General features: G+C 48.3%; 1 protein-coding gene across 2 annotated transcripts in view; it reads right to left on the bottom strand.

Annotated features, from left to right (window-relative positions):
* Positions 1 to 200: 200 nt before the first annotated feature.
* bzw2 (basic leucine zipper and W2 domains 2) overlaps positions 201 to 15592 on the bottom strand; it is an 82104-nt gene continuing 66712 nt past the window's right edge. For both annotated transcript variants that reach the window (XM_072509171.1, XM_072509172.1), the window contains exons 11-12: positions 4137 to 4259; positions 201 to 625 (exon numbers count right to left, since the gene is read on the bottom strand). In XM_072509171.1, coding sequence (XP_072365272.1) covers positions 594 to 625; positions 4137 to 4259 — 155 coding nt within the window. In that variant the 3' untranslated portion in view covers positions 201 to 593. The remainder of the gene's footprint in view (positions 626 to 4136; positions 4260 to 15592) is intronic.

The following is a 15592-nucleotide window of genomic DNA, read 5'->3' as shown; positions in this document are numbered from 1 at the left end:
GAACTCTCCATAGCCAGGTGGCCAAAGTACAAACATGAAATTCGATTGAACTACCGTCTTGTCAAACCGTAGTTTCTGAAGGTTCGGGTAAATAAACAAGAAGTCTTCAAAAATATAATTATTTTTAAGGACAATACATGAAAATGGCAAGAAATGTGTCATGACGTACAAGAAAGTGAAAAAGATTTCCCAACACTTGGTTTTTTAAAGTACAAAAAGGTTTATTCAAAAAATCCCTAGTGTCAAATTACATATCCACAAACTGTTATTAAACTACAAAGATTGACAAAACAATGTGTAATGTTCTCAGCAAATTTGAAAAAAATGCCAATAAAAGGAGACCACAGTTATTTAATTTTATGCTACATGGCTTCCTTTTAAATAGCTTTACTAAATTGTTATAGTCTCAGAGTGGAATTCCAAAATACAAGTAATGCTTCAGAAGTCAGTTATTTCACATCAGTTCGTCTGCACAAAAGGAAGACTATCCTACAGTTTCCATTTGATTTGGAATCACAACCTCTTCTACTGCAACCGTACAGGTGAGGGAACAGACCTCTACAAACTACACGTTGTACTTGGTCAAGCTGTTGCTAATCATCTTCACCTTCTCCCGATTCAGATTCTAGAAAGAAAATAAAAGTCATTATATTTGTTAAGTGCTACATCCTTTAACAACATTCTGGAAAGCGAATGACAAATCACTTCAGCTATTGTTTGAATGATACATGCATAATGGGTATAATCAATATTTCAAATGTATCAATACTTTTTGACTCAATGAAAATCTTCAATAATTGTTCTGTTTTCACAGTCACTGGAATTTTAATGGCACTATTTAAATTCATATTTATTCAGAAAATATCACATTTTGCAGTAATATACATGAAAGGCTGTGCGCACTTTGTGAGCTTCAACAATATTCAGTAAACGCAGTTTATATGTAACTGTCAGACACAATTCTATTTCTGATTTCTTCTCAAAGTTTGCTCCCAGTGAGATCACTTCTGGGTGAGTAATTGCAAAATAAACCAGTCTACAGTACTGTCACATTAAAGCTGCATTTTCTTCAATGGTGGATTTGCAAAATGTTATTGAAAATTAGGGTGTTTCCAAAAGTTTCACGCATTCAATGCTGCCCAAGTTTAAAAGAAGCACATTTTTGCTGAAAGCATTATGTATTTTAACGAAATACAGTCTATTGCGGTTAACGGTCAATTTTTGCACTAAATATTGAATTATTCAATTAATTTGAAACAAGCATAGAGCACCGTGGGAACGTAGTTCTAAAATTCCAAATCAGCAGGCAGCACAGTGGTTAGCACTGCTGCTTCACGGTGCCAGGGACCCAGGTTCGATTCTGACCTCGGGTGAATGTGTGGAGTTTGCACATTCTTCCCGTGTCTGCATGGATTTGTTCTGGGTTTTCCGGTTTCCTCCCTAAGTCCACAGATGTGGAGGTTAGATTGGCCATGCTAAATTGCCTTCAGTGTCAAAAGGTTGGGTGGGGGATTGGGCCTAGGAGGGGTGCACTTTCGGAGGGTCGGTGCAGACTCAATGGGCAGAATGACCTCCGCCTGCATTGTTGGGATTCTATGATTTGAATAGAAGAACGTTGTCAGTGAAATTAATTTAATTTAAAAATAATAGCCAGGGAAGGGAATAGACCGGATTAGTAAACAAACAAAATTAGTTTGAGTTTAGATTCGGTTTTCCTAGGCTTCTGCAGCTTGCTTCAGTTTGGCAGGTTTTCCCGCTTCCATTTCTACCTGTTTTACCATGTCTTCTTCGATTATTTGTGGTGTCCCCCCCGCCCCCCATGTATTCCCCCACCCCCTTCCCTTTTTTACATGCTGACCATCCATAGTATCTGCCACTTTTGATGGTGCCTTTAAAAAAAAAAGTTAATTCAAGGGATGTGGGTACCACTGGCTAGGCCAGCATTTATTGTGCATTCCTAATTGCCCTCGAGAAAGTGGTGGTGAGCTGCCTTCTTGAACTGTTGCAGTCCGTGTGGTGTCATTACACCCAAAGTAACTGTTAGGGAGCGAGTTCCAAGAATTTAACCCAGCAACAGTGAAGGAAAAGTGATATATATCCAAGTCAGGATGGTGAGTAGCTTGGAGGGAACTTTCAGATGACAGTGTTCCCATATCTCTGCTGCTCTTGCTCTTTTGATGGTAGTGATCATGGTTTTGGAATATGCTATCTAAGGAGCCTTGTTGAGCTTCAGCAGTGCATATTGTATACGGTACACACAGCTGCATTGGTGTGGAGGGACTAAATGTTTGTGGATGGGTGCCACTTAAGTGGGTTGCTTTGGCCTGGATGGTGTTGAGCTTCTTCAGTGTTAATGGAGCTGCACTCAGCCAGGCAACGGGAAATAATTCCATCACATTCCTGACTTGTGCCTTTCAGATTGTGTAGACTTTGGGGAGTCAGGAGGTGAGTTATTCACTGCCAGATTCCAAGCCTCTGACCTGCTCTTGTAGCCACAGTATTAATATGGCTAGTCCAGTTCAGTTTCTGGTCAATGGTAACCCCCAGGATGTTGATGGTGGGGGATTCAGCAATGGTAATGCCATTGAATATCCAGGGGAGGAGGCTAGATCCTCTCTTGTTGGAGGTGGTCATTGCCTGACACTTGTATAGCACGAATTATACTTGCCACTTGTCAGCCCAAGCCTGTACATTGTCCAGGTATTGCTGCATATGGACACTGCATCACTAATAGTTCTGAGTCACAAATGGTGCTGAACATTTTGCAATCCCCACTTTTGTGTTTATGATGGATGATGGAATCATTAACATAGAAATAAAAGTAAAATATTGCAGATGCTGGAAATCTGAAAAACAGAAAATGCTGGAAAGGTTCAGCAGAATGGGAGGAATGTCATTGATGAAGCAGCTGAAGATGGTTGGGCCCCAAGACATTACTCTGAGGAACTCCTGCAACTCAGATGACTGACTTCCAACAATCAGAATGATCTTTCTCTCCCCCGCCCCCCCACAATTCCCATTGATTGCAGTTTTGCTAGGGTTCCTTGATGCCACACTGTCAATTGCAGCTTTGATGTCAGGGCAATTATTCTCACCTCACCCCTTTAGGTCAGTTCTTTTGTCCGTGTTTTAACCAAGGCTGTAATAAGGTGAGGAGCTGAGTGGCTTTTGCTAATTTTTGATGTAGATTATGAAATGCTACTGATATCAGTTAGTTATGTGTTGATTAGGAGGTATATGCTTGTAACACATAACCGTAAATAAATGCTTATAATGTGTGTGAAGACTGGTTCCAGTTAATTCTTCACCAATTGGCTTACTAGAGCTTAACAACAGAGATTCAGGTATCTTGCCTCCCTGTCCACGGATGGTGACGTGTCGCTCAGGGGGATAGTAGAGAGATTTGAGATTGTCACAAACACAAATACATTGTTGAAAGAAGATTGTGGCTTCCAGAAAAAAATATATCGGGATGAAACGCGATTTGCTCTGTTCCGACAAGATGCCAATTGTTGTACAACCCGACTCACTCAGTAACAGATTATTACATGGATTGAGGGCCAGTTTAGCTCAGTTGGCTGGACAGCTGGTACATGATGCAGAGTGAGGCAATTCCCGTATCGGCTGAGGTTATTCATGTGGGCCCCGCCTTCTCAACCTTACCCCTTGCTCGAGGGGCGACGATCCTCAGGTTAAATCACCACCAGTCAGCTCTCCCCCTCACAGGGGAAAGCAGCCAATGGTCATCTGGGACTATGGCAACTTCAGAAGGAGAAAAATTAAAAAATAGAAGATGGCAAAACTGATTTATAGATATTGTATTCAGGCAATATTTTGCACTCTTCTCATTTTTAAATCTCAAATTGAGAGACTTCAATTCTGTGTATAATCACACGATTGAGCGTGCTGATGGAAGAATCAGGCATGTCTTCAAATCTCAAGGCTCTAGTATGTTCTCATTCAAGGAAAATGGGAATACATTGATCATTTAAAAGGGATTACAATGTAAGTAACTCAACCTAGTTCAACAGACGTGTTGGCCAAGGGTGTTACATTTGGTGCCGAGGAAGAGAATAGATTTGTATGGCCTCACGTTGTAAATGCACTGGAATAAAAAATATTTTGCCGAATACTACCTTCTTCAGCATTTTGCAGCCATTCGACAAATTTCTTCATCTGCTCAAGAAAAATGCTTTTGCCTTTGGCCACATGTGCTTCCCTGTACCATTTTAGGATGGCTTCTTCACTCAGAACATCAGCTGCAATTCAGAGTAGTTAAGCAGAACATCAACATTCTTTAAAAATAACAAAATGCACACAATTTCTGGCAAAATAATGGCGCTATTCATCCTTTACCCCAGCTACTGAATTCAGACTACACACTTTATGCTAGGCTGTTCATCTCTTCCTAATAGGCTGACTCAGATGCTCAGTGATATTTAAAGACTATTGACTCAGCAGAGTGTTGAACTGTTCCACTAGAAGTGCAATTACTCAAACAGATGTTCTTGTCATAAGCTGTCACACTGAAAAATAAAAGGATTAAATTTGCTAGGCTGACTAAACATGGGGACTTACTAGATAGGATCAAGTGTCAGAGACAGGGCTGTGGCACTGCATGGCTATAATAGTACTGGTCAATTAGGTACTTGTACTTGTTTTACAAACCTGGACTAGAGCGATTAAGATTCGTTAAATAACCTAATGTTAGTCACAGTGGCTAATTCAAATTGGATCCATGGAATATGCCCCTTTAGCTTCTTTGGAAACTTAATCATAGAAACACTACAGTGAAGAGGGAGACCATTCAGCCCATCGAGACTGCAGTGACCTCTTGAATGAACACTCTATCAATGTCCACTCCCCCCGACCCCCTTATCCTAACCTGCACATCCCTGGACACTAAGAGGCAATTGATCATGGCCAATCCACCTAACCTGCATATCTTTGGACTGTGGGAGGAAACCAGAGCACCCGGAGGAAACTCACGCAGACACGGGGAGAACGTACAAACTCCACACAGTCACCCATGGCCGGAATTGAACCCGGGTCCCTGGTGCTGTGAGGCAGTAGTGCTAACCACTGTGCCACCGTGCCATAATGCAGCAGGCACAGGTCATCGCCCAACTCTTGCCATGCATATGAACAACGATGGTCAGAGTTTCAAAAAGAAAACCTCAATTTTATGGTGTCATCTCAACCTGCATTATGACTAATAGTAGCTAAAAGCGATTGAACTCATGCTAATAAGTAGGTAATGTTTGGATGAATTCCAGAATACATTTTTAGATTATGGGTTGCCAAATTGGCTCCAGCTGTTACACTGCAACCATCACAATGTTTCTCTACTCCCCGTCCACCATCTGGGTGCTGACCTTGGTGAAGTTAGAACAACCAAACAGCATAAGGTTCAGTGGCTCTGTGTCAGGATTTTCTACAGCATATAAAACTGCTCGAGAAACAGAAAAATCAAGGAACCTGACTGCACTTTAAATGCTCACTTTCAAAGTGGCACTGGCAGAGGGAGGATAGCAAATCACCCTTTTGGTTGGGATGGAGTGTAGCTTGGGGATAGAACCAAAGTATTAAGGGGAGAAATAGTCTTTTTAAATATAAAATATCTTTTGCCCATTCGGGCAACTTCAGAATCACAATTGTGCCTACATTCTCAGTATTTGAGTTAATTAAGAATACATCAGTAACAGGTATTAGGAGGATCAATATCGACAGTCAGAGTAAAATCCTTAATGTTGCTGAATATCAACTTACAGTAGCCATTTGATCCCATAGCAGCTAAGTGTAACATACTTGGACAGGAAACATTCTGGGAATGAACTGTATGTACCCTTAGAATCAAATTTGTTGCGGCATATGCCAGTGATGCCATTGGGTGGCACTATGGCACAGTGGTTAGCATTGCGGTTAGCAGTCCAGGGACCTGGGTTCAATTCCGGCCTTGGGTGACTGTATGGAGTTTGCACTTTCTCCCAGTGTCTGCATGGGTTCCTCCGGGTGCTCCAGCAGTCTCCCACAGTCCAAAGATGTGCAGTTAGGTGGACTGGCCATGTTAAATTGCTTCTTAGTGTTGAAAGGTTAGGTGGGGTTACAGGGACAGGCCAAGGGCGTAGGCCTTGGCAGGGTATCTTTTCAAGGGTCGGTGCAGACCTGATGGGCTGAATGGCCTTCTTCTGCACTGTAGATATTCTATGTACAGCCATGAAAATGTTTTTATAAAAAACATTTCTCTTCTTGAACTAACTTCTGCAAATTTCTAATGAGTATGTTCTGATGACTGTTATTTGTATAAAAGTGCCTGGAAGTTTTGAAAATCTCAAATATTTTCCTCAGGTATTTGTTGTGATATTGCTTACTGGTGAGGTAATATTATACAGGACCAGGGCAGCACGGTGGCACAGTGAGTTAGCCCTGCTGTCTCACGGCGCCGAGGTCCCAGGTTCGATCCCGGTTCTGGGTCACTGCCCGTGTGGAGTTTGCACATTCTCCCCGTGTTTGCGTGGGTTTCGCCCCCACAACCCAAAAGATGTGCAGGCTAGGTGGATTGGCCACACTAAATTGCTCCTTAATTGGAAAAAAAATGAATTGGGTACTCTAAATTTATAAAAGAAAAACAATATATTACAGGACCTACTATAAATTGACCAGAATTTTATTCAAACAACTCTATGGAGAAACAAAATTGCCTTGAAGAACTAAATCTGCGAATTTCCATTAGTTCCTTTTCCTTCAGAAATGAAAAAAATGGTAGGGTTATTACTCCCAGGTCCCCAGTAGAATTTTGAGAAAAGACTATTAGCATCCTCCAATTTTGACTGCTTTTGTGTAAGAAAGTACCCAGTTTCTTTTCAATCACTGTCTACTGACAGTTTAGCTATCAGCAGAAACTAAGAACTTGGGACGTCAAGGAAAATATCATGGATAAAGCCATGTCTGATCACTCTGGCAATCTGTTATTGCATCAATATTCTGCAGTGATGCGCTATCACATTCATTACTCTTTCATCTCTTTCAATTTTCAATCACATTGCCATTTGTGAATCCCCACGATCAACATCCTGGGGATTACCATTGACCAGAAACTTCTGGGCCAGCCATATAAATATCAGTGCCAAAATCAGGTCAGAAGCTGGGAATTCTGTGGTGAGTAACTCGGCTCCTGGCTCCCCAATGCCTACCAGCCACATGCAAGGCGCAAGTTGAGAGTGTGATGGAATGCTCTCCACTTAGCTGGATGTGTCTAGCTCCAACCACAGTCAAGAAGCTGAACACCATCCAGTGCAAAGTAACTGTCCTAATGGGCACACCATCCTTAAACACTCAATTCATCCACCACTGGCATACAGTGACAGTAGTGTGTACCATCTACAAGATGCACTGCAGAAACACGTCAAGCTTCCTTGGACAACACCTGCCAAACCAACCTCTACGACCTTGAAGGACAAGGGCAGCTGACTCATGGGAACACTATCACTGCAAACCCCTGGAGCCCCCACCCTGCCCTGCAAGACACACCCTGACCTGCTCGAACTATATTGCTGTTGCTTCACGGTCACTGGGTCATAAATCATGAAAACCCCTTCTTAATAGCACGGTGGGTGTACCTACACCACAAGGAGTACAATGGTTCAAGCAGGCAGTGAGCGTTTAAGGATGATAATCTCAAAAGCAATTGGGGATGGGCAATAAATGCTGGACCTGCAAGCATCGCTCGCATCACATGAAAGAACAAAAAACTTGCTGCATCTTATGATTTGAAAAAAAAAGTACAGGTGCCATTAAAAGCTCAGCATGACACAAATTTAACAACAATGAAAATAACTGAGCTGTATAATGCAATGATAAACTATAAATAACCACCATTCCAAATAAAACATAGGGGTCCGGATTCTCTGAAATCCTGGCCAAGGGTTGACGCCGACGTCAAAACTGGCGCGAGCGACGCCGGTGTCAACGGGCCTCCCGGGCCAGGCATTCACCCCTTCTTCGGGGGGCTAGTACGGCACCAGAGTGCTGTGCGCTCGAAAGCCAGCGCGGGTCCGCGCATGCATGCCACGGCCGGCGCAGGTCCGCGCATGCGTGTGGGTTGCCGTCTCCATGTCGGCCCCCGGGCAATATGGCGGAGCCCTACAGGGGCCCGCACGGAGGAACATAGGCCCCGCCCCGGAATTACCCCACCCGCCGATCGTTAGGCCCCAATCACGGGCCTGACCACCGTGGAGGGCCCCCCCGTTCCCGGAGTCGTGTCCCCCGCCCCCGCCCCCCCCCGGAGTCGGGTCCTCCTGTCCCCCCCACCAGGATGGCCCCCGCAGCCAGAACTCAGCTGAGTGGGACCATACGTAACCCACGCCGGCAGAACTCGGCGGGCACTCAGCCCATCGAGCGCAGGGAATCACCGCGGGGGCCGCTTTCAACAGCCCCCGACCGACACAGCAGCGACCGCGCTGGCGTGATTGGCGCCGATTGTCCGGTCGGAGAATCCCGGCCAGGATATTTGAAAATGGGCAGCCTTGCCTTTCAGTGCTGCTGATTGCATTTCTTTAGGGGAATTGGGACATATTTAGCACTCATTAAGGAAAAAAAAAATAATATAGCAACTTTCCCTAGGTCCACTGGAAATTAAAAGTTTCCAGTTGCTATTCAACAGCCTTGCTGTAAAAGAATATTTATAAATATTGGTTGAGAATGAAGTGAGGCTTAATTGTCGTGGATCCCAGTTTTGACGTCTCCAGGTTCACATTTTTTAAATGGCTACTGTGAATGAAGTACAGGCTAGGGATTCTGTCATTTGTATCCCAGAGCAGACTGAGATAAGGGGAAGCAATCTGGAAGGAAATCTGGAGAGATTCAAACACATGTTTCCCGATGTTCACAAGTTTTCTCCCAGCCCCAGTGAATTATGTGAGATTATCGACTCAATAAACTTAACAGCATGATTTCTTTGCAAGACAAGATTCTTGTGAAGATCCCTCATACAACAGCTTCAGAACAAGTCACGACCATACTGTCTCTACTAATGCTTCATTAATCATTATCTGACGTTTTCTCAAACAGGTTTTTCAGGATCCCGTGTTCCATTAATGTGGGGATTGCCAATGCCTCTATGCTCCCCACCAATCTGTTTCTTCATATCATTACCCTCTTGTGCTCATTATTCAACTAGCCACTCTTTTCTGATGATTCAACTCACCATTTATTACTTCAAATCTCACTCCAATGCTGACAACTTCCAGAGTTCTCACAGTGCAACAGTTGAATTCTAACAACTTTAATCCCCCGTGTTTTTCAGTTGGTACATTTTTTTTTACATTTCCCACATTACACCAGTGATAATTTCGCTTTGGGATGCCCCGAGATCATGAATGCTACTGTATAAATTAAGTAGAAAATAAACTAAATTAATGTGCATATTGTCACAAACATATTCCCAAATCCTCTGGAGTAGGGTTAATATAGTAAGAAGTCTTACAACACCAGGTTAAAGTCCAACAGGTTTGTTTCAAACACTAGCTTTCGGAGCACTGCTCCTTCCTCAGGTGAATGAAGAGGTATGGTCCACAAACATATATATATATATATATATAGACAAATTCAAAGATGCAAAGACAATGCTTAGAATGCGAGCATTTGCAGTTAATTAAGTGTTCACAGACCCAGAGATAGGGGTAACCCCAGGTTAAAGAGGTGTGAATTGTCAAACAACCGTGCAACCTCAAACAAATCATTGTTTGCAGCAAACTACCCAGCCTTCAGAACAGCGACCACGACACCACACAACCCTGCCATGGCAATCTCTGCAAGACGTGCCAGATCATCGACATGGATACCACCATTACACGTGAGAACACCATCCCACCAGGTATGCGGTACATACTCGTGCGACACTGCCAATGTTGTCTACCTCATACGCTGCAGGAAAGGATGTCCCGAAGCATGGTATATTGGCGAGACTATGCAGACGCTGCGACAACGAATGAACGGACATCGTGCAACAATCACCAGGCTTCAATGTTCCCTTCCAGTCGGGGAACAGTTCAGCAGTCAAGGGCATTCAGCCTCTGATCTCCGGGTAAGCGTTCTCCAAGGCGGCCTTCAGGACGCGCGATAGCGCAGAATCGCCGAGCAGAAGCTTATAGCCAAGTTCCGCACACATGAGCGCGGCCTCAACCGGGACCTGGGATTCAGGTCGCATTACATTCACCCCCCACCATCTGGCCTGGGCTTGCGAAATCCTGCCAACTGTCCTGGCTTGAGACAATTTACACCTTTTTAACCTGGGGTTACCCCTATCTCTGGATCTGTGAATACTTAATTAACTGCAAATGCTCGCATTCAAAGCATTGTCTTGCATCTTTGAATTTGTCTATAAGTATGTTTCTGGAACATACCTCTTCATTCACCTGAGGAAGGAGCAGTGCTCCGAAAGCTAGTGTTTGAAACAAACCTGTTGGACTTTAACCTGGTGTTGTAAGACTTCTTACTGTGCTCACCCAAGTCCAACGCCGGCATCTCCACATCAGGGTTATAGATTAACCTTCACCACATACACTGCAAGGAACACTGCAAGGAATAATGCTAAAAAATGAAAGAGCACATATTTTATAAATGGATACGATATTTTATATACTATAAATGCAAGTTCTTTCATTTCTTCAAAAGGTACAGCTTCCTGTACCTTTTAAATAATATGGCAGGGGGCAGAACATTAGCTTAGAAGGTGTCATAACTGAAGGGGAAATGGAGAACAAAAATAATAGAACATCACCCTCAGGCAGAGCAAAAAAGGTGACAAGTGTGAGAAGGGAGGTGGTCAAGACAGGATTGAGGGTGTTAGACCTTAATGCGCGCAGTATACGGAACAAGGTAAATGAGCTTGTTGTGCATTGAAATTTGCCTGTACGATGCTGTGGGCATCACAGAGACGTGGCTGCAAGGGGAACATGGCTGGGATCTAAATATACAAGGAGATGTGTCCTATTGACAGGACAGGCAGATGGGCAAAGGGGGCGGGGTTGTATTGTTAGCAAGGAATGAAGTTGAAGCAACAGCAAGGAGCGATATAGAATCAGAAGGCACAGGATCTCAGCAGGTAGAGTTGAGGAATCGCAAAGGTAAAACAACCCTGATGGGAGTTATGTATAGACCCCCTAGCAGTAGTCAGGATGTGGGGCAGAAAATAAATCAGGACTTCTGGTTGTGGCTATGCGGAGCTAAGTCGCACATTCGGCGGCTCCCGCAAAAAACGGACTTTTGGACTCTTTTCAGGGACCCCAATGGCATTTTTGCGACGTTTCCCGGTATGGGAAGGAGTTTATAACAGCTCCCCGTCAGTATATGGCTTCCATGAAGAGCGGGGCGACAAAAAAGGTGGTGGTGGACCCGAAGAAGGTGCAAGGGAAGAAGAACAAAATGGCGACGGGCGGAGACCAGGCAGAGTGGATGCAGTGGGCGGAGGAGCAGCAGGAGGGTATCCAGCGCTGCTTCAAAGAGATTAAAACGGAGCTGCTGGAGCCGATGAAGGCTTCTATTGATCAGCTGCTGGAGACACAGATGGCCCAGGGGGTGGCGATCCGCGAGGCTCGACAGAAGATCTCTGAGATCTTAGGCCTGGCGGTAAAGGCGGAGGCGCACGAGGCGCCCCACAAGAAATGGCAGGAGCGGTTCGAGGAGATGGAGAATCAGTCGAGGCGGAAGAATCTGCGGATTCTGGGCCTCCCGGAGGGGCTGGACGTGGGGGCCTATGTGGTCACCATGTTGAACTCGCTGATGGGAGCGGGGTCCTTCCAGGGGCCCCTGGAGCTGGAATGGGCCCATAGAGTGCTGGCAAGGAGGCCCAAGGCTAGCGAGCCTCCGCGGGCGGTGCTGGTGAGGTTCCGTCGGTTCGTCGATCGGGTGTGTGCGTGCTCGGGTGGGCTGAGGAGCAGCGGGTGGGAGAACGCGGAGGTTCGAATATACCAGGACTGGAGTGCAGAGGTGGCGAAAAGGAGGGCCAGGTGCAATTGGGCGGGGGCAGTGCTGCGCAGGAGGGGGGTGAAATTTGGCATGTTGCAGCCGGCGCGACTGTGGGTTACCTACAAGGACCGGCACCATTATTTTGAGTCTCCGGAGGAGGCGTGGGCCTTTGTTCAGGCTGAGAGGTTGGACACAGATTGAGGGTCGGGATGGGTGATTGGGGACTACGGTTGATATGTTATGTTTATTTTTTTTTCGAGGGGCGGGCCTTTGTATTGCTCCGGGTTTCTTTTTCTGTGTTTTTCTCTTTCGAGTCGGCGAGGGTGGCTGGGGTGGGTTGGGCACTGTTTTGGTTGGGTTGGTCGGGGAGGGGGGGCTCTTGGAGGGGGGTAGGTAAACGGAACAGGGAGGGTGGACGGCGGTGAGATGGGGCCCCTGCGGGGGAGGGGGAGGCTCGAGTCGGGGGTGAGGGGACCGGGCCTGTAAAAGGAGCTGCGTCAGAGGTGGCGGAGCCTGGTAGGTGGAAAGCGCGGGCTTTTTCCGGGGCTGAAGACTGGAGGGGGCGGGGAAGTGAGGGTTGTTTCCCGTGCTTAGAATGGAAGGGGGAGGGGGAAAGCCTATGGATGGGGAATGGGAGAGGAGGGCGTGTCATACAATGGGAGGAATCTGACCACTCCCCGCATTGGGTGGACTTGGAGATGGGGGAGGAGAGGGACCAGCGCCCGCTGTGGCGCTTGGAGGTGGGACTGTTGGCGGACGAGGAGGTGAGCGAGCAGGTCCGAGGAAGTATAGAGAGGTGCTTGGAGGCCAACGACAACGGGGAGGTCCGAGTGGGGATGGTATGGGAGGCACAGAAGGCGGTGGTGAGGAGAGAACCGATCTCCATCAGGGCCCACAAGGAGCGGGGGGGGGGGGAGAGGGAGAGGCTGGTTGGGGAGATGGTGAGGGTAGACAGGAGGTATGCGGAGGAGCCCGAGGAAGGATTGTTGAGGAAGTGGCATAGCCTCCAGGCCAAATTCGACCTGGTGACCACCAGGAAGGCGGAGGTGCAGTGGAGGAAGGCCCAGGAGGCGATTTACGAGTATGGGGAAAAGGCAAGCCGGATGCTGGCGCATCAGCTTCGGAAGCGGGACGCAGCTAGGGGGTTCGGGGGGGGGTTAAGGACAGGGGAGGGAGTGTGGTGCGGAGTGGGGTTGGCATCAATGGGGTCTTCAGGGACTTCTACGAGGAATTGTACCGATCCGAGCCCCCACGGGAGGAGGGAGGGATGGGCCGCTTCCTGGACCAATTGAGGTTTCCAAAGGTGGAAGAGGGACTGGTGGCGGGATTGGGGGCCCCGATTAGGCTGGAGGAGCTGATCAAAGGGATAGGAAGCATGCAGGCAGGGAAGGCACCGGGGCCGGATGGTTTCCCGGTCGAATTCTATAAAAAATATATGGACCAGTTGGGCCTGCTGTTAGTCAGGACCTTTAATTAGGCAAGGGAGGGGGGGTGGGGGTGGGGGGTGGGGGCTTTGCCCCCGCCAATGTCCTGGGCACTTATCTCCTTGATCCTGAAGCGGGACAAAGATCCCCTGCAGTGTGGGTCTTACAGACAGATTTCCTTGCTAAATGTAGATGCCAAGGTGCTGGCGAAGGTCTTAGCCACGAGGATTGAGGGCCGCAGATCATCCATGAAGACCAGACGGGGTTTGTGAAGGGGAGACAGTTGAACGCGAATGTGCGGAGGCTTTTGAACGTTATCATGATGCCGGAGAGGGAGGGGGAGGCGGAGATAGTGGTGGCGATGTACGCTGAGAAAGCCTTCGATAGGGTAGAGTGGGGGTACCTGTGGGAGGTGCTGAAGAGGTTCGGGTTTGGGGAGGGGTTTGTCAGGTGGGTTAGGCTGTTGTACGAGGTCCCGATGGCGAGTGTGGCCACAAACAGGAGGAGGTCCGAGTACTTTCGGTTGCACCGAGGGATGAGACAGGGGAGTCCCCTGTCCCCCCTGCTCTTCGCACTGGCGATTGAACCCCTGGCTATGGCACTGAGAGAGTCGAGGAACTGGAAGGGGTTGGTGCGGGGTGGGGAGGAGCATAGGGTGTCGCTTTATGCGGATGACCTGCTGCTGTTTGTGGCGGACCCGGTGGGAGGAATGCCGGAGGTAATGAGGATTCTTAGGGAATTCGGGGACTTTTCGGGGTATAAGCTCAACATGGGGAAGAGCGAGCTGTTCGTAGTTCACCCAGGGGACCAGGAGAGGGGGATTGGCGAGCTCCCACTAAAAAGGGCGGAGAGGAGCTTCAGGTATTTTGAGGTCCAGGTGGCCAGGAGATGGGGGGCCCTGCATAGGCTTAATTTTACAAGGCTGGTGGAGCAAATGGAGGAGGAGTTCAAGAGGTGGGACGCGTTTGCCGCTGTCCTTGGCGGGTAGGGTGCAGTCAATCAAAATGACGGTGCTCCCAAGGTTTTTGTTCCTGTTCCAGTGCCTCCCTGTGTTTATCCCGAAGGCCTTTTTTAGGCAGGTTAACAGGAGTATAATGGGGTTTGTGTGGGCACGAGGGACTCAGAGGGTGAGAAGGGTGTTCCTGGAGCGGAGTAGAGATAGGGGGGGGGGGGGGCTGGCGCTGCCCAACCGCTGTGGGTACTACTGGGCCGCCAACACGACGATGGTGCGCAAGTGGGTGATGGAGGGGGAGGGGGCTGCATGGAAGAGGCTGGAGACGGCGTCTTGTGTGGGTACGAGTCTGGGAGCGCTGGCAACGGCACCGCTCCCTCCAAAGAGGTATACCAAGAGCCCGGTGGTGGCGGCTGCCGTCAAAAATTGGGGGCAGTGGAGGCGGCACAGGGGGGAAGTTGGGCCTCGGCGTGGACCCCAATACGGGGGAACCACCGGTTCGCCCCAGGAAGAACAGGTGGAGGGTTTTCGGGGTGGCACAGGGCAGGGATACGAAAGTTGGGGGACCCGTTTGTGGACGGGAAGTTCGCGAGCCTGGGTGAGCTGGAGGAGAAGTACGGGCTCCCCCTGGGGAACACCTTCAGGTACCTACAGGTAAGGGCGTTTGCCAGACGGCAGGTGGTGGAATTCCCGCGGCGACTGCCACACACAGTACAGGACAGGGTGCTCTCGGGGGGGGGGGGGGGGGGGGAATGGGGAAGATCTCGGAAATTTACCAGGTGATGCAGGAGGAGGCGGCCTCGGTGGTGGAGGTGAAAGGGAGGAGGAGTTGGGAGAGGGGATTGAGGAAGGGACGTGGGCAGGTGCCCTGGGGAGGGTGAACTCTTCCTCATCGTGCGCGAGGCTCAGCCTCATACGGTTTAAGGTGCTGCACAGGGCACACATCACCGGGACAAGGATGAGCCGCTTTTTTGGGGGTGAGGACAGGTGTGTTAGGTGCTCAGGGAGCCTAGCAAATCACACCCATATGCTCTGGGCATGCCCAGCGCTGGAGGAATTTTGGAAGGGCGTAGCGAGGACGGTGTAGAGGGTGGTAGGATCCAGGGTCAAACAGGGCTGGGGGCTCGCAATATTTGGGGTGGCAGAGGAGCCGGGAGTGCAGGAGGCACAAGAGGCCGGTATTCTGGCCTTTGCGTCCCTGGTAGCCCGGCAAAGGATTCTTCTTCAGTGGAAGGATGCGAGGCCCCCA

The sequence above is a fragment of the Scyliorhinus torazame genome, chromosome 6, assembly GCF_047496885.1.
Source record: "Scyliorhinus torazame isolate Kashiwa2021f chromosome 6, sScyTor2.1, whole genome shotgun sequence".
Classification (NCBI taxonomy): Eukaryota; Metazoa; Chordata; class Chondrichthyes; order Carcharhiniformes; family Scyliorhinidae; genus Scyliorhinus; species Scyliorhinus torazame.
Note: the sequence above shows the minus strand (reverse complement) of the source record. Positions and strands in the feature narration are given on the sequence as shown.